We start from the raw sequence: 24,609 nt of genomic DNA, 5'->3' as shown, positions 1-24,609 counted from the left end.
TTCATGTCATTTGCGCCGCGGAATGACGTTCCGACGACTTAATTAAGAGGGAAAAAGCATTTTACCGTGACTATTTTTAGAGCTCCGCACAAAACTGTTCGCGGAGCTCTTATTATACTTAATGTACTCATTATATACACATTCAGACATATTATAGGACATAACACACTAAACAAACACGTTAATTATATGGGTAAAACGTACAGCCCCATGTGCAGAGCGTGCATGGAAGAAGAGGAAACAGCAAAACATTCTCCTACACTGTAATACAGGAACCAACCTAGGGACCCCATGCACACTGAAGGAGGCAGTTAGCAACCTGAAGACACTGCTAGGTTTCATGGGGGAGATGGGGTGGCTAGAGTAGTCCTACCTCGTTTTCACGCAAAATAGGCACAATGGTTGTCGACGTGTGGAAAATGCCCAGGGCCCGTAGCCAAATTACATTCGCTCCTTATCGATTCGATCTCTACGATCGCGAGCGACTGGTCGATAATGTTTATAATAACCTAGCCAAGAGGCAATCTTTTTAGTTAACGCTCATTCTACGCGCCAAGTCGGTAAAAATTATTTTTTGTCTGTGGTTCTCGTTCAAAACCGTCAAGAAACATCATCTGTCAGCTGTCAAGAGTGTCAAGTGAACAGCGAATCTAATTTTGGAGAAAATAATTGTTTTATCGGTAAGCAAATTAAATATTTTGGTATTTGTTTAACTTAGTTTATCACAATTTCGTGATACAATAATTCTATATAGTGTAATATTTGAAGAGTGCGTTGTTAATTGCATATAATTTTGACCTAAAGTTTAACAATTTCAGACAGCCGTCGTCCCCGCAGCCCCAACCAAGGCGGCGACGCAGCCAGAGCGGGCAAGAGCGGCTCCGCGGGCTCTTCTTCCACGCTGAGAAGTTCTCGCCAAGTTGGCACGTACAGTCAGAGCTGCCGCTGCAATGACGCCTTCATGGCAGTTACCAGTGCTAAGGACGTGCACTACTGGCTTACTTGACCAGAAGAGACAATACTTTAAGCGTTAGTATTGATTCAAACCGTGAAGTGAAATTGTGGACAGGTTTGCCCGAATCAGTGTAACCTCAGTGAACTCATTTACTTCATAGACTTCAAACATTTTCGAAATTAACAAAAGTCAAGCGGACATTGAATACATAGATGTTATGCATTAGATTTATCTATTAAGATCGCCGAGGACAGGAACACTTGGAAAAGCATGGTACATCGCGCAGGAAACTCTTCAAACTAGACACGACCTTCAGCAATGAAGACGCCGACTAAGAAGATGCATTAGATAAGATAAAAGCTGCCTGTGAAACCAAAACTAATAAATCATATTGTTACTTAATATTATTTTTTTATTACCTACCTGTCTTTGATTTTTGTTTACTCAGTAATAGAAATACCTAAGTGAGTGAGGCGTTAAAAATGAATTAAACACATCTTTATTATTTATAGTCAATGGAAATTTGGGAAGGTAATCTCACCCGCTAAGCTACTGGCTGTTCATATTTAACCTTTTGTATGCTCCTGTCAAAAATTTGTAATTTATATATCAATCATAATTGAATAAAATAAAATAAATAAATAAATATTGGGGACATCTTACACAGATCAACCTAGCCCCAAACTAACCAAAGCTTGTACTATGGGTGCTAGGCGACAATACACATACTTATATAGACAAATACAAACTTATATACATAGAATACACCCATGACTCAGGAACAAATATTAGTGTTCATCACACAAATAAATGCCCTTACTGGGATTCGAACCCAGGACCATCGGCTTAGCAGGCAGGGTCACTACCCACTAGGCCAGACCGGTCGTTTTACAAAGACAACTTTTAAAAATTAATGCATTTTTTAAAGTTGAATATAGGTAAGTACATGGGAGCAGATCTGCTCCTAAGCATACCAAAAGTTAAGGTGGTAACCACCATAAATAAATGAAACAATGATTGGGTTAAAAAGTTAATTTATTTTATTGAAAATCTATTAATGAAAGATGCAGCAGGTATTTTTTGCCAGCAGCATGAAATCAGTAGCCAGTGTTTTAAAATAGTAAAACAACACTCAATATATTTTTGTGGTTGTACATGTGACATAGTTTCTTCCCTTGACCCTGGCTTTGGAGCACCATAAAGTATTGGTTCATATGCCAAGGCTGCAATGAATATCCAAGTCACCTGAAACAAAATGAATGCTTAGTTTTTCAACAAACTCTGTAACATTTGGTTATAAAACTTATTCTCTACCAGTCATATGACAAAAAAAAAACTAAATGTTTTGTGTAAGTACATGTTATGATTATTTTTATATAGTGTGTAGGTACAGTCAGCTGAAGAGAAAAAGGTACCACCACTACATAGAAGTTTGTATGCAGGGGTGGGACCTTTTCTCTGCAGCTGACTGTATCTGCGCCTGCCAAAAGAAGTCATATACAATGTTTCATAATATGAAAAAGTTTCATTAATATGGTTGATAATGTATATGTATGACAACAGCCCGTCTGGCCTAGTTGGTAGTGACTAGTGACTCTGCCGGTTAAGCTGATAATCCTGAGTTTGAATCCCCGGTAAGGAAATTTGTTTGTGTAATGAGCACAGATATTTTGTACCTGAGTCATGGGTGTTGTCTATGTATTTAAGTATAGTTTGTCAAAGGACTGTCTCATTTCAAACAAAGACAGAGAGAATCATACTAGCTTTGTCTTATACCAGTACTAGCACCCAATAGATAAGTATGAGTATAGTTTTCCTTTACACATTCAATTCACTTTCCTATTGAAAAACAAGTGCTTGCCATTGCGCATATGGGTACCAAATTTAATCTACACCGTTCATCGGTTTATATTATTATTAGTAGGTATAGTAGGGATAAGTTATTGACTCACTCTTACCTTTGTAGGGACATTGTTTCGTGTTGCATTTGTGGGTGCATAATCCATTTTTCCATGACACTGTCACTATAGATAGGTAGATATTCAGCGCCTCGGTCACATTGGATCCTTTGGGTGAAATGCTGCGTACGGCCCACAATCCTTTGATCGTAGCATACATGATAAGATCACCAGCTAAGGGCAGTCCTTTCCTAAGCAGTTTCAAGTTTCAATAGAGGCGATTTTTCAGACGGCGCCTGCGTCTAAGCGACACTTCCGCGTTATTCGCCGCCCACAATAATGTTGAAGTATGCTTTTTATTACAAATTCTAATTTACAAACACTATTATTCGGTATTTTCTTGTGCTTCGGTAAGTTATCTGCAAGGGGATAGCTCGAGCTACGTATCGACACCTAGGAGGCGATAACGATTTGATTTCGCTTGTCAAAAGTAGAGATGGGTAACTCAGGAGAGATAGATAAAAAAGATATATATCTTTCTCGTTTCATGAATCACTCTTCTTGTCTTTACGAATCCGAATGTATCAGTATATCCGTACCGCTCACTCCCTCGGCAACGATTTACTAAAGCGAAAGCGATGACTAGGTCGCGCGTCGACCGAAGTAACACGAACGAGCGACAGCGGTCCTTCAGGCGGATTCGGACACGTCATTCGCTATTTCGCGGGAACGAGAAGTAAATAGTATAGTATTTCTCGGTCACGCAGGATGCAATGCAAATTGCAATGATGAGTTATTAATTCGGTTAATGAGTTAAATTGCATTGCATTTAATAAAATGTAAACAAAAAGTAATAAGGTATTTTATTAGGCAAATATATTCTTGCGCATGACAATACGAACCAAATCAAGCTTCCTTGTGAATGTACCAATCTATATCCATCATAATACAAAATGAAAATGAAAATGTCGCCACGTTATAATAACAATTCTGTCTCTCTCTCATTCATAAGATGACGCAAAGTCAGTAAGTGTCGATACAGTTACGAGCGGGACAACTGATACACACGGATATAAAGATATAAAAGAGTGATACATATCCCAGTGGTAAAAAGATATATATCAATCTTTTCCCTCTACTGACACATTTCGCCCATCTCTAGTCAAAAGTGTCACTTGGCTAGACAATGTATGGCAGATATCGAATTCCGGTAACGAATGTTTTGCGTTTCGTTACAACATTGCAACTTGGCTAACATTTTTGTATTCGTTAATATTTTTCGACAGACTCATCTACGGTACCTGTCATTCCCATACATTTTTTATCGATTCGTTAGCGATATCTTTTTTCGAAATGCGTTTCGGCTAGGCCCCCAGTATAACTAACTAACATTCAGACACTACTATTTTACGAAAGAAGGGAAGAAAGCTGATGGATGGGCTGTTTCATTGTAAGGTCAATAATGCTTATGTTTAGAGAACTAGTATTTGGTATAAATACTACAAATATAATCATAAATAACATAGATATACTGGTTGATTTTGTTCTACAATGAACGCTATTCACAATACTTATATAAAACGTTTGAATACAAGGTTAAACGTGGCAAGTTCTAATTCGTTTTGTAAACAATTACCTACTGTAGAACAGAATCTGCAAATCTTAAATAAATAGGCATAATTTTATTACATTAATCCTGTTCGCGACTCTCAATATTGAGGACGTAAATTGAATAAAACTTGTGAATTCCGAGTATAATACCGACAGTACAAACAAATAATACTGATGTTTACTTAAAAGAGCTTAAATCATATCCGAAATCATACTTTATTTTGAACAGCCTAAGTCATATTTTAAGTTAAGTAACAAATTGTATAAGTCGTTTTATAAATGGCGTCTTCTCTTAATGTTCATGAACCCTATTGTGACCCTCTTAGTCTTACTAACGCATATTCCCTGATTGTATGTACGAGTAATAACAGGATATGAATTTGATCAGCCGGCTAATTATGGATGGTTTTATCCACGTGATAAAATAACTGTCACTTATAACACCGCGGGATAGACGGACACCGTCTTATCACGCTGTCACGTAGATAAGAACGACCATCATATCCGTACTGGATTTGACATGGATATGATCTGATCTCTCAGTGTCAAAAGTGTTGTTTTTGATAGAAGAAACGTTTTGACACTGACAGATAAAAAGTGATACTTCTTCTATCAGAAACGTCACTTTTGACACAGACACATCATTTCCATAACAAACCCTAGGGTTCCGCGACACCCCTGCAGGGGTTCCGCAAGAATTTAGAACACTATGCTTTAGTCGCCTCGAAAAATTTTACTATGCCGCCACCGCCATTGTAGGGTTCCATCAAGTATATATTTCGCTTTCCAAAAGGGTTCCGTCAAAAAAAAAGATTGAGAACCGCTGGCCTAACATCAACATGTACACATACAATTTATGGCGTATGAATAATGATAATAATAAAAAAAGAGAAGAGTCGTGAAATGTATAGGGCTCAATACATTCCAAGTAGAGATGCACCGGATATTCGGTTACTATCCGGTATCCGGCCTATCCGGCCGATATTTTATAATCCGGCCGGATACCGGATAGTGACCTACTATCCGGCTGGATACCGGATAGTGACCTACTATCCGGCCGGATTCCGGATAGTGACCTACTATCCGGCCTTATCCCGGATAGTGACCTACTATCCGGCCGGATACCGGATAGTGACCTACTATCCGGCTGGATACCGGATAGTGACATACTATCCGGCCGGATTCCGGATAGTGACCTACTATCCGGCCTTATACCGGATAGTGACCTACTATCCGGCCGAATACCGGATAGTAACATTGCTTGATTTCGGAGTAAACAAATTGGATCTGAGAAACAGTCACGGTTATTTTAAAACAATTTAAACATTCCACTGACTTGCACGCGCACTCATTTCCGCGCACGCGAACCTAGAAATGAGTCCACGCGAACGTTCACTAGGAAACAGCTCAAAACCTGCGCACTTGAAAAACAGATGGTTAGGCCGAATATCCGGTATCCGGTATCCGGCCAAACAACTATCGGTTGCATCTCTAATTCCAAGACTTCTCTTTCCGAACAGACTCTAGTTGTTTACCCAAGATTTCTCATTGCAGTGGCAACATTTTCGACACTTCATGCACATACCTAATAAAATAGATAGAGTTAGACCAAGAAAAGTCTACAGATATTTTGATGCCCGCGCAGTGCAAGTGTTATTTTAAACGTCAAACATAATTATTTGGTCAATTTTGCCGTCACAATCTATTTCTTGCTGACTGTTATGTACCTATGTACAGTTATTAAACTAGGCTAAATTATTCCCGTACACTTACGTTTAATTTAAAGAAAAACATCCCTATAAATAAGAGGCGATTTTCTCTGATAGGGGATAAATTTAAACACAGTTCCATTGAACAAATCTGCAGTCGCTTAAATTCGTTTAGAATAGATTCATTATGAACTTGAGAAAAGAATATGAAAGTTTTTACTTCCCTCTACCTATTTGTCTTCGTGTAGGTAAGCTTAGAATACATTTAAAAGTGTAAAAATTACCACGAGCGTAGCGAGTGGTTCGAAAAGTGAAATCTTGAGTTTTGCGAGGGTTTGAAGACACGAGGGTTAAACAAATTGTGCTACCGAGTGAAACACAATTTTTCATCACACCAACGAGAGGAAAATAATAACTGTGAAACATTACTAATGTTAAGATTTTTTAAGGACTCACTTCGTAAACTCACAATAGAGTGCATACACTTTCTGTGAATTATATAATTGACCGAAGCGTAGCGAAGGTCTCCGTTTCGACTGGGGCATTTTGCTTTTGTATGTCTGTCCGGATGTTCTCCTCTACAGGTCACAATTCTCAACCAATTTTCGTGAAATTTTGTGACCAGATTTTATGAGTAAATAAAAAAAAATTGTCGATCCGGTTTTTGGAATTTTTAAAAAATGGAGGCGTCGTGATACCTCGCGCTTAAACAAATAGTCGTATCGATATCATAAGAGTATTTTCTTTTTGAGACATGTTTACATAGTAAATGGCAAAAAATGCAGAAAAATTGTATTGCTGGTTTAGACGGTATTTAGATATTTAGTTTTTACTCGAGAATGAGTATCCGAATTTCGTCAGCTTAGCTAAGAACTATCATGGCGCGTTTTGCAAATATTCGCTTATTTTGTTTGCACACAGAAAGTCTCGGTTCGATCCCCAGTAAGACATAACTTTTTGTATTTTTTTTTTTTCACTTAAACTTCGTTTTTTTTTTATTAAATTAAAAATTTCGTATTGTTGATTGATCAAACCGCTGTGTGGCGCTGTCATCGTGCACGGTCCCAATAAGCTATGCTCGCAAGGTCTACAGCTCACAGAGCCACTAGTATAATAAATTAAGTGATTGGCTCTTTGACATATCTAATCTATCTATCGCTACGGCAGCGAACTATCCATTTATCAATTAACAACTTCATAGGCAGTCAATATGTCATTAAAACGAAACTTAGGTTATAAATCATTTGCATACACATAATAATATGTTCAACGTAAAGCATTCATTATGTTATGTTATACCCGTTAATGACATTAGGTAATAATGTGTTCAACTATGTATCTAGCAAGATACATTCTGTATTTGGCCGCTTTATATGCTTAATTTAATCGTGAAATAAATGTGAAATGAATGCCGATTAACATTTCTAGCTTTTGTTTCCATCATACCTAGCTGAAACAGCAATTTTAGAATTGTTAATTTAGATCCAGTGGCGACCCAGAAATGTTATCTCTGGAGAAGGAGGATTAGGAAAGGCGACCCCAATTAGAAATGGTCAGGCCGGAAGAAGAAGAGAAGAAACAGCAATTTTGCCAACTCCGTTTTCTGTTTAAATTTGAAGGTAAATTTTGAAGTAACTTTACTTCATTAGCGGTCTCATCATGCGGGCGAAATACCTTTTACAAAGAGAATCCTTGTAACAATACGACAAGCAAAATAACAAATATACAAAAAATCATTTATAAATCATTTTGCTTTGTTTCTTCCCAGACAGAGGATCCTTTTCAATACCGCGATAGATAAATTGATTGTTATAAAATGCCAGCAGATTGAGAAAAACAATGTCACATTTCAGATATTTTTTGAAGGAATATAAAAGTCTGTGCACACCGGCTGCGTATACCTTGTGCGCTATTTTTTTGTAGCCGGGCATGCACACGTGACGCAAGCGGTGTGCCGACGCCGACTCCCATAAGGATCTGTATATTAGTACAACGAAAGTTTCAAAAACACTTTGGAATGCGCCATAATTCGATCCCACGAACTTTGCAATTCTCACCGAACCAATCGGCTATATCGTATGAGGAAACCGGCCGGATTGATCCTAATAGGCCTAGTTTCCTTCTCCTACTCAGGAAATGAGTTCATCATGTCGCCGTTAAACGTAAATTTGGCGAACCTAATATAAGTTTAAAATGTACCATACTTTACTGAAAATAAATTTACAAAAAACTGGTGCCTACTCCATTCTTGGGTATAGTTGCCAAGCAGACCCCGGACTCCCGTGAGCTGTGGCAAAATCAGGGACGTTAGAAAGATTATAATGTTTTACTGCTGAACCAAAATGTTAATTTAAGATGCGATTACCTATATTGCGTTCAGTTCAAAAACTTCAATTAGGTATCGAATTGGATCTTGTTTGCATTTCGTCGGGTGACAAGCAAAAGTCACTAACTAACATCATTGAAATTATTGGACAATAAACCGTGTTACAAGTGTAATAAAGTGCATTGTTATTTTAATTTTTTGATAGTACTTAGTGAGTTTTGCTTGTCACCGGACGATTTATTCAATTTGCGATCACATTACAAGCCTATTTCGTATCTCCAGTCGTCGCTTTTCATCCGTTTAATGGTGTTTTCAATATGGAAATTGAGTACCTCTTCTCTTACCATTTTGTGCGCATAACACATGTCGTATTTACACTTGTTGCTCAAGCGGTGTTTCATTCGTATACCAGATTTATACTCATTTATATCAAAACTAGGTATAGTACTAGCGGTTGACCAAAATCAGCTGCAAATGGTGTTAAAGGTATGAAAATCGGCACGATTAATCTTTAGGCCATTTTAATCAATTTGACCCGTAGCACCAAAAAAAAGAAACAAACGGAAAGGAGTTATGACGTCAGCTTTTTTTTGTATGGAAAAACACAATTTTTTGTTCAGAAACCTATCGTGTGTGATATTAAATGAAAGGGCATTTTGAGCCGGTTCTAAAAATATATCACATTATTATATTTCCGTCACTTGCATTCAATTAAAATAAAAATAACTTTCAAAACATACCAAGTTTGGGCTCCTCCAGATACGAAACCGTTGAATTATTTTTTGTAAAATATACCTCAAGTAATACCCAATATCCTCATATCTAACTCCAAGGAATTAATTTCGAATATATTTAGGTTTAGTATTTTTTTTAATTTTTTTATTATTACTAATTGTGATCTATCAATCTATCAATGAAACAGCCTCTTAGCCTAGTCGATAGTGACCCTGCCTATGAAGCAGGAGATCCCAGGTTCTAATCCTGGTAAGGGCATCTATTGGTGTGTTCATCATCATCATGACACAAATAAATGCCCTTACCAGGGCTTGTATATATGTGTATATGGGCATTTATTTGTGTGATGATGATGATGAACACACAAATAAATACCTTTACCAGGATTCGAACCTGGGACCTCCTGCTTCATAGGCAGGGTCACTATCGACTAGGCTAGGAGGCCGTTTCATTGATAGCTTGATAGATGACAATATGTAATAAAAAAAATAAAAAAAACTAAACATAAATATATTCGAAATTAATTCCTTGGGGTTAGATATGAGGATATTGGGTATTACTTGAGGTATATTTTACAAAAAATAATTCAATGGTTTCGTATCTGGAGGAGCCCAAACTTGGTATGTTTTGAAAATTATTTTTATTTTAATTGAATGCAAATGACGGAAATATAATAATGTGATATATTTTTAGAACCGGCTCAAAATGCCCTTTCATTTAATATCACACACGATGGGTTTCTGAACAAAAATTTGTGTTTTTCCATACAAAAAAAAGATGACGTCATAACTCCTTTCCGTTTGTTTCTTTTTTTTGGTGCTACGGGTCAAATTGATTAAAATGGCCTAAAGATTAATCGTGCCGATTTTCATACCTTTAACACCATTTGCAGCTGATTCCCGAATTTCAGGCTATACCGCTATCACTAGTAGCCGTTGCTCGTGACTTTGCGTGGAATGATGATGATTGATAAAAACTATTTGTAAATTTTTGTAATTACCTACATGTTGAAACAAATTGCTACGAGGAATATGAACAACAAACTAAATAAATTCATATCGGCTCGAACACTTCGCACCAAACCGTCTGTCACCGTTAAAGCATTCGCTAAATCTATTTGTATGGGAAATTTCATACTTCACTGCTGTTTGATGTTAATCAGTCTGTTAAAATAAATGTGGTTGGTGCAACTGGGCCTTAGTAACTATAAACTTTCTTTCAGCGTTCATTTACAATACGTCTGTCTATCATCTGTCCCTCTCCGACATTTTGACAATGGGGTTGGCCGGTGGAAGTTTTTAGCAGATGGCGCCATCATAGCTTGCCCCGTCAATCCCTAGAATTGTGTCAAATTTTTGTTTTTTTAATACCCTGGATGCCAGCTCTTTAAGCCAAATCTCATAGAAAAAGGGGCAAGCTATGATGGCGCCATCTAGGCAAACCTTTGACAGTTGCCAACCCCATTGTGTGAAAAATGTAGGTGTGAAGGGTTGCTCTCTCATAGAAAATTTGAATTTCGCGCGTTTTTTAGTGACAAATTGGGTGTGTTTGAGCATATAGTTAGTCAAGCCAATTTGTCAGTCAGTAAGAACCAGGAAAACTCTACTCATCCTTTTCTTTTGGGTGCTAGTACTAGTGTAATACAAAGATAGTATGATTCTCTCTGTCTATGAACTGTCCTATGACAAACTATATTAATCCTAAAGTTGCTTTCGTGCATGACCGGTATGGACCGGTAAAATACATCACTATTGACACTTATTTTCTTAAGGTTGGCCGGATTGGGCTGTCTATTTCCACGTTTGTTCAGTTTAGTTTACGTTCCATTTCACACTACTTCGTCAAATTTTTCTTCTATTTTGCAACAATAAACTTTATAAATTTTATTGAGATATTAACTTTTAATAAAATTTTGTTTACTTTTGTAAATATTTTGATAACTTACACATATTAAGTAATCATGTGAATATCAAATGTTAAATAGATAAATGGGTTGACAGATCCGATTAGACATGAAAAGGACCGTCAAAGTTGTCTACGTCACAAAACGTAAAAATAGTCCAAATTAGACGTGAGAATGAGATTTTGAACAATTTTCGATTATAAATTGATTTCATTGTTATAAAACACACAAAGAATCGTAGCTAAAATGTCTGAAGAAAATTCACCAGTTAAGCCTTCAAGATCGCCTAGTGTAATAGAAACGTTAGAAGACTACGAGTCTCAGGTCTGCCTGTTGTTTTTATTGAAACGCCTCCTCGGTGAATGTGGAATCATCATAACATAGTTTTATTATTGTTTTTCGCAGGACACATTGATAAAGCACGTTGATATATCAATAGTGGAGTCAGAGAAGCGTGCTAATGGAACTTTGCACGTGAGGGACCACTACACTGTGTATCTAATAGACTTAAAGTAAGACTTTGCTGTTGTTATGCTTATTATCGCCTACAATGATTGTTAAGTGGTTCAATTAGCACTTAATTTGTTCCTGTACAACTCGTGTTTCCTACTTGTTCACTATCCTATTGAAAGTCTGTTGATTGCTTCTAATGGAAAGTTGTTTGAATAACATTGACCTCAATAATTATTATGTCAATATGACTAAGTTATAACTTAAGTTTATGGCATTTAAATATTTTTTATGGCAGTTCTAACATCAGGATTTCAGGTGTGGAAATTATTTGAGTGAAAATAGAGATAAACAGATAGGTTAGTCTGAAGTTAGGGTGGGCCAAAGTTTACTCAGTCAGTGCAGTGAAGTGAAGCAAAAAAATCATGTTTGTTGTATGGGAGCCCCACCTAAATATTTATTTTATTCTGTTTTTGTTATAGCGGCAACAGAAATACATCATCTGTGAAAATTTCAACTGTCTAACTATCATAGTACATGAGATACTTCTATTCGGTTCACAGTTCTAGATATTCTTATTGTACAACCAATGTGTTTTATTTATTTTCAGAGTAACGGATCCAGACTACAAACTAGTACAATCCAAAATCAGTACCATCTGGAGGAGGTACACAGAGTTTGAACAGATACATGACTACCTTCTAGTGACTTATCCACACTGTGTGGTGCCGCCACTGCCAGAGAAAAGAGTAAATACACATTATAATATTAATGGAATAAATTAATTAACACTGGTGACATTATTTAATTAGTTTAGTGGCACCAAGTGTTGGCTGTTCTTTAAGGGCCTATAGCGTTCTTCTAACGCGCCGTCGAAGCGCGTTTTTATTGATACACCGTAAAAAGTCGTGCAGGTGAAGCGCGCGTGCTTTGTTGCAAATGCAAATTTGTATTGCTACCAACAAACTGCTCTATGAAATAAAATATAACCGGCCAAGTGCGAGTCGGACTCGCCCACGAAGGGTTCCGTGACATTACGCAAAAAACGGCAAAAAATCACGTTTGTTGTATGGGAGCCCCACTAAAATATTTATTTTGTTTTGTTTTTAGTATTTTTTGTTATAGCAGCAACCGAAATACATCATCTGTGAAAATTTCAACTGTCTAGCTATCACGGTTCATAAGATACAGCCTGGTGACAGACAGATGTACAGCAGAGTCTTAGTAATAGGATCCCGTTTTTACCCCTTTGGGTACAGAACCGCGCGTTAAATGCACATCCTTAAATGCATAGTGTTGCCAAATGTCTACAAAGCATTAGACAGCTCACAGATTAAAGAAAAAAAGGCTTGCGTTCTTGAACGCACCTTTATACCAAACGTCAAGTATAATATTTTTAATTTATAAAAATTACATTCGTTTTAAGACGAAAAGTCGGAAAGCTTGGAAAAATCCAGATGTTGATAATTTTTAGTATGTGATTTTGAATGGTGTTTTCGGGTTTTGTAATTACTTTATCATAGGTATATCACAAATAGTGTGTACCTTTCTAATGGTAGTAAAAAATCATATATCTATTACTGAAAATTACATATTTAAATAAATATGATTTAGCCAATTCAACTTCTAACACTGATTTCGCAGTGAAAATCGAGTTATAATTTTTTTACTATTTTTCCTAGAATCGGAAAACAATTATGTGATACATATATTAATTTCGGGCAAAAAGAAAAAAATCATGCATTTAAGGGTTAAAATAACGCGGTTGGCATAGGCCCTTAGGCCCCTTAGTATGAATAGTGTAAATGTTTCTACTGTCCTTAGCTAGATACAAATACGGCGGTGGCAGAATAACAGCGTCCGTTGCTGCAAGTCTTTAGGGCCGCTGTGCCCCGAAGCCTTTTGGCACAGACATAAGCTGAGCCACTTTCCATTTCAATTAGTTTGTAAGCATTATCGTGTACTTTTATTATGTACCTATGTTCAAACTTCTTGAATAAACGTCTTTTATTATTATTTTTATTATTATTAAAAGGTTACAGACAGTTACTTTCGTATTTAGAATAGAATAGAATAGAAGAAATTTATTAAGAAAACGCTTAAATTTAGGTATTACATGAGACAACAGAACTAATTTATTATTAAACGTCACTGAAAAGGTCTCCACTCAGCGTAATGTCAAGATACCATCTAAGGATCTCGACGCTGGTCTTCCGTGGAAACCCTTCCGAGAGAGCGCAACTACATTCTAAAGTACAAATTTTATATAATGCATAAATTTCAAGTAAATTTATTAAAGCTCAAATTATTATTCAATTACAAACTAAAGTAAAACTAAAATAACAACCTACGGTACCTAAACAGTCATTAATTTGGTTTATCTGGCATACAAGGTGAAATAAATTATTTAGCAGGCGTTCGTTCTAGTAGGGATGTCACAGGAGTAATAGGAGTATATATACCCAATAATTATATTTTTTGTAAGATTAAAATGTGTTTTTTGAATTTACATTTAAATGAACCAATTGATGGATTTAAATGAACCAATATTTAAAAATCATAGTAGGGATAGTGGTCTATTTACCATCAAGTTTGCTAAGATATTGCTCCTTCAATTCTAGGTTCTATACGCCTGGCGGAAATCCGACACCACAGACCCAGAGTTCGTGGAACGGCGGCGGGCTGGGTTAGAAAACTTCCTCCTCCGCGTGGCCTCACATCCTCGGCTCAGCTTCGACGACCAGTTCATCAGCTTCCTTCAGCAGGAGCACTGGCGGGAGACCATCACTGATACTGGTATGTACCTGTATTTGTAATAATAAGGCCCACCATTCAAGATTCTAATTGTACCCAATTTTTCAAGGCTTATTATTAACCGGGCAACTAAAATATTAAACAGGAACTTTCACTGGGCATATAATAATATAATTTGGCTGTGCATTAATATTTTAGCACCAATAAATTTATATTAGCCTCAAATTTAAGCATCATATTATTAAAAAACTGGCAGCAAAATCAAGCCACCCAAAAAAATTATAGGGAACTTGAATTGATAGGTTGGCGTCTAAAATAATAAGTTGGCAACTAATATTGTAAAGCGATCATAAAATTTGGTTGTATTTTGTACATATACAGAATACCTAAGTTTCCCATTATCAATAAATAAATAAATATATACATAAGCCTTAAATACTCCATTTTGAAATAATTTAAATTTAAACATATGCATACCTAGTACTTTAAATTGACAAATTTCCTAATCCACAAAACACCACAAATTTATTTACCAATAATACCCTACTATACTTGCTATACTTATAGTCGAAATTCCTAATCATGAAACACCTAATGGCCATTATACCATTAGGTCATTAAATTTTTAATTACTAATTTCTATAGTTACCACTGTGTTCTGCCAGAGTCAAAAGATAGGTGCGACGACGAGCGAAGCGAGGAGGAGCGTGTTAGGTTGACCGTGTAGTGACCAAACAAAATATTTTAAAAGTACTTCATATTTAAATTAATAGATAGCCGTTTTCTTTTTAAAATGTGCTTCATAAATAGTCGCCAATATAATAATTCAGTTGCCAAATAAATACTTGGTACCTGCCTCAAAATAAACAAAAGCTGTAACGGCATTAAAATACAACTCATATTGATATATTTTAAGGCTCCGTTTTTGTTGCCAAACTATTAATTTTAGTACCCATTTCTATTATTTTTAAACTACCCAAATTCGATTAATTAGTTGACCGGTTAAATACGTGCCATTTTTCAATAGGTTTTCCAGTTTTATAAGAATTTTCGCTGGAAGTAAATAAGTCGGTTTTCTTGTTTTTTTTTTTACTACAATATTATTTAATCAAAGTTTACACTTAATTTTGAATTAATCTTAAGTAATGCAGAAGAATAAAAAATAAAAAAGTGGAGAAGATTGAAGGAGCCATTTGCCCAAAGGCACACAGAATCGGTTATCATAGATTAAGGAAAACTATAGATATAGTATAAAAATGTATTTCTGATATAAGGCTATAAATAAATAAATGCAGAAGAATATTAGTTAGTTTCAATATGATTGACCTAAACTTATGGTTGTCCCTTGATTTTCATATCTTCATTGACTGCTATTATGATTAAGGATATTGCACACAGTTGTATCTGATTTATGGTTAATGATCTTACAATTTTTCTAATTTTCTTTTTTTCAGGATATCTATTACAAGCGGAGAACAAGCTGAAATCTCTGTCAGTGTCAATCAGATTAAAGAAACCGGATCCGGAAATAGAAAGTGTCAAAAACTATGGAAAACAGTTGGAAACTAACTTAGGAAATTTTCTTTATACTAGGTTTGTATTGTCTATGAATTGTGATGTTACGCCCAAATAATGTATAAAATGTAATCTTTAAACTAAGATTACTTTTAACAGTTTTGAATGATTCACGGTTAGCTTCACTAGACTTACATCGACCGGAATATGGACCGTGATTACCTTTTGTATTGTTTTCGAGCTCCCAATATTTCAACGCAGTTACATGCATCTTGTTCACGAGTAACTGAAGATAGCGGGTGGGTGTCAAAGTTGTGTAGACCACGCTCGGTGTACCCTCATTCATACACGTCGTCTGCGTTCGCCTTCAACGTTCTGACTGGTCGCGTTCAAACTTGTTGGTCTACTGATTACTTTTATACTTTTCAGGTCTAAAATAATTGAGAAGAACTATGCAGTATGTAAACTGCACGCGGCCTACGGGAAGCTGTTCAGCGAGTGGAGCGTCGTCGAGAAAGACATGGGCGACGGGCTGCAGAAGGCCGGACACTACTTCGGTACTTTTACAAACAGCAACACTCCTAACTGTACATCGGTGGACCTTATTACAAAAGGCATAAGGTCCACCGATGTACAGTTAACAGTGCGGACGATGGTTCATTTGTCGATTAACTTTTCATTTGTGTGTGGTGATAAAAACAGGGGGTTCAAACTTCGGTTCTGATGTATAGAGCAGAAAAAGTTGTAAAAAAGGAGTAAAACGATGACTAAATATGTTTTAATACAGTTGCTCACAAAGTGCTACTTTACGTAGCTGTTTAGCGTGCGGAAAGTTGGTTATGTCGAACTAGTGCTTTTTACTTTTCCAATTTTTTTAAATTTATACTTGTTCCAATTCACGACTACTTATTGATGAGTGTTAATATTAGTTTCCTTTAAACGTCGTAATCAGCATAAAAACCTACTGTTAATGTAAGAATATGAAAAATATACATATTTCATATTTTAATACTTACCTCTTCATCATTATAACACGTTTATTTTTTAATATTGAATATTGAAAATTCCGTTCTTAATAAGGTGTCTGAATGGAACGGAATAGCTGCCAAACGCCCATAGATATAATATACTTAAAGACGACGTCTAAGCGAGCTGTCACTGTTACCACTTTTGTTTAGTGTACGATTAACAATGTTTTACTTATTTTTTCGCAACTGTATTAAAAAACGTCGTTCGATACACGTGCGGAAATGTCATTCTTCACTCGTCCCGAGTCTTCCCACTCGCCTGCGGCTCGTGGCAAGATATCTCGGTACTCGTGAAGTAATGACATACCTTCCGCACTAGCATCGAAATGTACTATTACAGTACATATGGTCCTATTTTCCCGCACTAGTGCGTAAAATAGCACTTTTCGTGCGTATGTCAAAAGTTTAAAGGGCCATATGTACTGTAAAACGTTGTACGATACACGTGCGAATAGGTAATTCGCAACTCGTGTCGATTTAAAACTCCCTCCGGTCGTGTTTTAATTTATCGCCACTCGTTTCGAATTTCCTCTTTTCCGCACTTGTATCGTAAATAACTATTGCCATGGTCCTGAACGTACCTACACATACAAGCGACTAATAAGGACGATTTTTAAGCTAACAGTAAATAACAAAACTTTGAAGAATCTTTTTGGTCCATCTTGCAGTTGGCGGTTCAACTTGCTATCGGTACGAAATAAAAAATACTTATTTCAAGAACTCCCTGTCATTACATGATTTTGTTGTTGTGTGCGCGACTTCAAATCTAGTGCCCATGCCTATACAGAACCTCCTGCCTTAATGACCTGTGTAATGTATCGATAAAAACGCGCGTCGACGGCGCGTTAAAAAAACGCGGTGTGCATAGACCCTTATTTCCTTTCTTATCTCTGGTGTGGAAAGTCACTACGATCAGACTTTCGTAGATTCCTTAATCAATTCTTGCCTTGCATAATGTTGCCAAAGTAGACAGCGAGCTTCTTAAAAATGCTACGGGGAGTACTCTTATGAGAAAGGATATTTGAAAAAAATCATCGATGTTTTTCCAGATTCAATAGCAGAAGGCATCGACGCGGTCGCCGAAGACGAAGAGCAACTCGCAGACCAGCTGAAAGAATACCTGTTCTATGCGTACGCCCTCCAGCAACTCGCGCACAACCACGAGGCACTACAGCGAGCTACCGAGCTCGCACACGACACACTTGCCAACCGGTAACAACATATCTTTACAACGAAAGTTGTAAGTTTTCTTTGAATCACTAGACATGCTCTCTTTATTATCTTGCACGCTAAATCGTAAGATTTGCAAGATTGCGTATGATATAGCATAGCATTCCATTAGCTACACTCGCCCAAATCTCGATGATTTCTTAAATTTTACTGTTACGCACCATCTGCACGTTTGTGTTTATGACATAACCGTCGTATTGTTATGCATTACGCCGTTAGCCAACATTTTTTTATGTGTTTAAGTATTACCTACCTTAGGTTTTTTGTTTTGTCTAATATCTTTTGTCGGGTCCTTATCGGCATGAGAATGCGATGCCATCTGCTTGACGGCCAAGCCTTGACCGTTATGGAGCACGGAGTGCAAGCTATCGCTCCCAGAATTATTTGCAGTCAGTTACTCCACGACTTTCTAGTTGAACTTGAGTTGAGGAATTCGCGCGCGCACCTTAATTATTTGTTTACTTACGCGAAGTGTTACGAATTTATTGTTTTTATTAGTAAAAATACAGTTTTTAGCCCATAATTGATTTAAAGTAGTGTATTGGTGAAATTGTTTACGTGATGTTTTTGAAGTAGAGGCAGAACGAGCCTTTTCTGCTGCAGGGTATCTGGTAAGAAACATCCGAAGTCAGTTGGCTGATGGTACGCTAGATACGCTGTGTTTTCTCAGAAGCTATTTTCAAAGTAACCCGTAATTTTCTTTTTAAATAAATGATTCCGTAAATCTTATATAGAATAGAATAGAATAATTTTTATTTATAATAAAAAACACATGCACAAAGGTGTCCGGTAAGCCCCAAACTAGGCTGAGCCTGTATCTTGGGGCTTACAAAAGAGTAGGTAACAGTTACTAAACCTAGTTAAAATTATGTGTGTGAGAGGGTGATAAGGTGAATGCTTTTAGGGTGTGTATATATGTGTGTGCGTGTGTGTGTGCGTGTGTGTGTGTGTGTGTGTGTGTGTGTGTGTGTGTGTGTGTGTGTGTGTGTGTGTGTGTGTGAGTGGGTGTGTGTGAGTGAAAGGTGTAGGAGAGCGAGTAAGTCAGGACTAGAAGATGACAGACCTAAACATAAGAACATATTATATTTTCCGTATCATTGTAGGATAGGGTCACAAACCATTTTTTGAGTTTAGATTTAACATTTGATAAGGTACATGTTTTTAGAGCGATAATTTTGCAAACAGAGTTATATATAAATGGGTGCATATGGAAGCAAACCTCTTGGCGTGAGATGTATGGACAGCAGGTACCGGGACTCTGTATATACGTCTGCTCATTATGAGGTCTTTTATCGGTAAATTTGTAATACTTTTATGAACTCTACATACTGCGCTGAAAATAAATAATTGTCTGACTCTGAGGATCCCCGTTTCATTATACAGCAAGTCGGTAGGAAATCTAAAAGGTTTTCTTAGCATGACTTTGATGACAGCACGCTGCGCACGCTCTAGTTCGAGGAGTGCCGTCTTACCTGCGCTGCCCCAAACTGCAATACAATATTGTATAACAGATTGGCACAGGGCATGGTAGACAACGCGAAGGACACTTAGAGGTGAACAGTCCCGCAGCCGTTTCACTAAATAAATAATTTTTCTAACTTTTTTGGATAGACCAGTCAAGTGTTGTTTAAAAGAAAGGTGTTCATCAACGATAAGGCCCAGATACTTGACGGTGCTGCATCTACTTATGGATATTACTTAATATGCATATTACTTCATATTTTCGTCCCTAGAATAGTACTATACTGAGTTTCAATAGAATACTAAAAATTATTCGTAGATTTGCGAGATCTCGCAAAATACCGAGATCTTGCGAGATTGGACCTCTTAAATCTTGCAAATACCGAGATTAATTATTATGCTGCAAGATTGCACTCCCTACACACGACACACTTGTCAACCGGTAACTACAACACATTATTTGAGAAAACTCAGCAGAAACAGACGTTTTTTTTTACAAGCTTTTATTTAGTTTCATCTGTCCCGTTGTCTGTGTCTGTAATCAAATTTTGCAAGTTTATCTTGACCCACTTCCCGGATTCCGATGCAGCTAAAATTTTGCATACATATGTAAGTCGGGTGACAATGCAATATTATGATACCATCGAGCTTATCGATAATATTGGAGACAGGGGGTGGCTATAAGAACTCTGTGATAAAACAACGCAACCTGATTGTATTTTAGGTTTTTAGAATTGTTTTGACGAGTATTAATTGCCTGTGTAAAGAAAAGTCCAGTAAATTTCAGACAAAAACTTATATAACTCGGGTCTTAGGTTTCGGCAAGCCTCGCCCTGACAATTACTCGTCATGAAGTGCTTCTATTATCTTTCTAATGGGTCCGTATTCGGTATCATACTTCGAGCAACACCTCTTCCGACACATCGGAAGGGGGGGGGCCCAAGCGATATCTCACCGTACAAATCTTTCTGCCATTTTTCGCGGGGGGCAAGGGGGGGCAAGGTGCACACAGTCGCACTTCTCACACACTTACATACAAAATCCAATCTGTAATGACGACACAAATACATAGAAAATGACACACGTCAAAGACAAATCTTGCAAACCTCGATCTCTTTTTGTGTACGGACGAGTGACAAGTGTCACAACACGCACACTAACACATTTTCGTTGAAGTATGTTATTGTATTCTGAGAGATGAGAAGTCGGATTTGTCGCTCGACCGATCCGCAATTTGTACTGAGCGAGCAAAATCGATAAATCCAACAATTACATGAGACTAAAATATAATAATTGTGTTTGAATGTAATTAAACGTATGATATGTAAAAAAAAATATTACATGTGAAATGTAACACCTTCTTTTTGTAAATTTGATGTCCCCGACCTCTTTTTATAACAATAAACCGAGCAAACAGGCATTTTTGTGCAGCAGTGTTCACGCGCGCGTCTGGACTCGGTCTAGTGAAAAATCCAAGTGCAACTAGTTTTATTACCCGCGCTAGATTAGATTGACGCGCTAATCTTGTACCTCGGCAGAGGGGAAATAGTGCGAATGCCGCCTCCCTTCCGTGTTGCTCGAAGGTATCATAGCAATTTATTTATTTAATGAACATTTTAAATCGGGCAACAAGGCCCATATTACAAATACCTTACAGATTAACATATATACATATATGCATTTATATAAACTTAAAAAACTAAACACTATTTAGGCGACAAAACGGCGTGGCTCCGTTGAATCGTCTGGTCTTAAATGTATATAATATATGATATATCAGAGCGCTGCAATATTTATAAGCTAGTTACTTTCGTTACCAGGATAGCGGAGCGCAACCGCGCGGCGGCGGGCAAGTCGGGGCTGATGTCGCGGCTGTTCGGCGCCACCGACCCCGACATCGTGCGCGACCACGCCACGCGGGCGCTCGACGCCAAGATACTGCAGGACAAGGAAAATATTGAGAAGGCCAAGCGGGACCTGGAGTGAGTACTAGCAGGCGTGGTTCACTCCGCGATTTCGTCGCGTCGCTACAAGTACATGCGGCCCACGCCAAATTTGGTGTCTAGCAGTAGTAGTTGCCGCGCACCGCTACGGAACTAACGCCGCGCCGCTGTGTGTAATTGTTTATTATTCCTTTTTTTTAATATTGCTTCCGTTACTAACGTTGCTTACGTTCCGTTCCGTTCTCACTTTCCGTGCTTCACTCGTTTATGGCCCCGAAGGACGACTAGCGTTGGCCCATCCAGGCTAACACCATGCTGATTCGGGACCATTTCGTGGCTGATATTACTTGTTATGTTATGTGTAAGTTTGTTTTTTGTTCCTCTTTTTTTTATCTGTATTTTTTTGCTACGAACGAAGTATTTCTATTTCTTGCGCTCATATCTCGTAATATACGCGTTTTGTTAGAGTGAACCTTCTGTACCTAGTACTAAATATTATTTATTATGTGGTACTAGTAGAGGAGTGTGTGGGGATTATACCTGTGTCTTTATACTCGAAATGGACATAATAACGTGCCCGCGACGAACAAGTCCTAGAGTGTCCTGGTGGAATAGGGCGTTTAAATATCACGATTTCGCACATTACTTTAAGAAGAGCACGCTCTATTCCACTAAACAGTCCTAGAGGAACAGAGCGTGTGTGAACTATAGAGGGCAGTACGGCCCCCTGTTTCATAACCACTCGGGATATGGAGAGTAACTGCCGCGGCGGGCAAGTCCTAGAGTGAGTCCTGGTGGAATAGGACCTTTAACACATTCAATACCACTAAGTGCTACGGGTTACGCTCGTAGCGCGTAGCCACGGTTTCGTCGTATGTAGCGCGTAGTCGCTACGAACAGTGTACCCGACAGTCGGGTTCTTGGTGTTGAATGTGTTAAATATCGCGATTTGGCACATTACTTTAAGAAGAACACGCTCTAATCCACTAAACTGAGTCCTAGTGGTACAGAGCGTGTGTGAACTATAGAGCACAGCCCCCTATTTCATAATCACTCGGGATGTCGAGAGTAACTGTGCCGCGGCGGGCAAGTCCTACAGTGAGTCCTGGTGGCAATAGAGCGTTTCAATGTCACAATTTCGCACATTACTTCAAGCAGACCAAACAAAGACATATTGCACAAAATACTAAATATAGTAATTGTTGTTGTTACAGAGAATTTTCGAAGAAGGCTGCGATAGAAATAGAACATTTCCAAAAGCAAAAAGATAAAGACCTCCACGAGTCGCTGGTCGGCTTCATATCATTGCAAGTTAAAGCTGCGAAAAAGGTACGAAAAAATAAATCTCTGTTTCGTCCATTCAAATTTAAAATATTAAGTTTAAATTATTTTGATGTCGAGTCATATACAGAGTGGCCAAAAAATCAGTGCATTCCCGGTGCCAGGGAGGTTTTGGGATTATACTGACCAACCCCGAAATAGCGAAAAAAATATTTGGCTGTTTCATACATTTTGGCTGGTCCATTTTCTATGGGAGGGTAAAATTTTTTTTCGCGATTTCGGGGTTGGTCCCATAGTAAAAGATGCTCAGTATAATACCAAAACCTCACTGGCAACGGGAAGGCACTTATTTTTTGGCCACCCTGTATTGTTTTTCACGCCACCTACGATAATATTCAGTTTTATTCCGAAAACCATGCATATTTTTAATTAGATAGCATTATTAAGATATTATCATATTAAGATAGCAACTACAATTTCCTTTGGAAATACTTATGACTTTAGTGAATAGCAACGTAATTTTGTTTCTTCATAAGTTAACAAAAATTACACACCTATGTATAATAATTTTATATTACTGTATTAACAGCAACACTAAAGTCTCATAACTATTAGCAAACTTTATGTTTTTGCGATACGCTTTACATATAGGGTATTTTCCTACTAGTCAAATCAAACTGTCAAAACGATTTGCTAATACAGAATTTATATGAAACATATCTGTGGTTTTCTAATAATTATCTGGCGTTTTATTTCATGCATGGTGTAAAATAATTTATTTTAAATACAGTATAATACCCTAATTGCCAGTTAAACAGTGTGGACAATGATACTTATTGTAATATTTGTTCTTTATACATCCTTTGTTTTTTCTAGAATCTTCAAGCGTGGACCCAAATAAAGGAATGCCTACAGAACATGCCCTGAACGCGGCCCGCCCGCGGGCGACACCAAATTGTACAGGTTATCTAACACTAAGCGTAGGTTCATTTGAGTTAAGGCGATGGAGGCGTTACCAAAGAATCGGAATGTTTATATGGTAAAATTGGTAAAGTCATATCTTAAGGTGCTTATCAAATATTTGAGGCAGTTTTCTTAGTCAGATCTGCAACCAATGATGCAACTACGTGATTTGATTTGTGAATTTAAAATTATTGCACAGTCAAGAGTGAAAATATCAGAACCAAGTACCTATTCACAACCTTAATATTATGGGAATAAGGTCCTTTATCCAATGAGCCGCATTTATATTTTTACCCACAACTCACGTAGAACTGGTTTTTAAGCGCGGTAAAAAAAGTTATAATTTAAAACTCTTTTTTTTTTAACTAAATTTTAAATTGAAATATTAATCTCTGTGAACAAGATGATTTATTCTAATTAGCCTGTAAAATTAAAAATTGGTCATTCGTTATGTTATGCCTAAATAAATACCTAAACAAAAAAACAGCTGTAAATAAATATACATATAGATATACGTTATAGAGTTACACCAAGAAAAGTCTGCAGCGATTTTGATAGCCCACGCAGTGCAAATGTCATTTTAAACGTCAAACTTCTATGAAATTATGACGTATAAGTAACACTTGCACTGCGTGGGCTATCAAAATCGCTGCAGACTTTTCTTGGTCTAACTCTAATGAATAACCTTTTCCGCGTAGTTGGGTGAGTACATATCTGCCTTCGCTTCACTGTTTGCCTTGTTGGATGCAATAACTCTAGCCTTGATAGTATTAATGAATAGATTATTGATTATTCGCTTCGGACATTCATATTTTATATAAGCCCGATCCATGGCCAAACTCATTAT

At 37.3% G+C, this 24,609-nt stretch overlaps 1 protein-coding gene and 1 long non-coding RNA gene across 2 annotated transcripts; both read left to right on the top strand.

Annotated features, from left to right (window-relative positions):
* The first annotated feature begins 433 nt into the window (after window positions 1-433).
* LOC134792465 (uncharacterized) lies at window positions 434-1,357 on the top strand. Its single transcript, XR_010144425.1, has 3 exons — window positions 434-680; window positions 819-1,169; window positions 1,292-1,357. It is a non-coding gene; the product is annotated as an uncharacterized LOC134792465 (long non-coding RNA).
* Window positions 1,358-11,283: 9,926 nt separating this feature from the next.
* Window positions 11,284-24,102, top strand: LOC134792048 (sorting nexin-4-like). Its single transcript, XM_063763164.1, has 10 exons — window positions 11,284-11,461; window positions 11,543-11,649; window positions 12,198-12,336; window positions 14,209-14,383; window positions 15,796-15,934; window positions 16,286-16,413; window positions 17,934-18,096; window positions 21,396-21,557; window positions 22,733-22,847; window positions 23,676-24,102. The coding sequence occupies exons 1-10, from the start codon at window positions 11,384-11,386 to the stop codon at window positions 23,724-23,726; spliced, it is 1,257 nt and encodes a 418-aa protein (XP_063619234.1). The 5' UTR covers window positions 11,284-11,383; the 3' UTR covers window positions 23,727-24,102.
* Window positions 24,103-24,609: the final 507 nt, after the last annotated feature.

This window comes from Cydia splendana, chromosome 7 (genome assembly GCF_910591565.1).
Source record: "Cydia splendana chromosome 7, ilCydSple1.2, whole genome shotgun sequence".
Taxonomy (NCBI): domain Eukaryota; kingdom Metazoa; phylum Arthropoda; class Insecta; order Lepidoptera; family Tortricidae; genus Cydia; species Cydia splendana.
The sequence above is the reverse complement of the archived record's forward strand: the minus strand, read 5'-3'. Positions and strand labels throughout refer to the sequence as shown.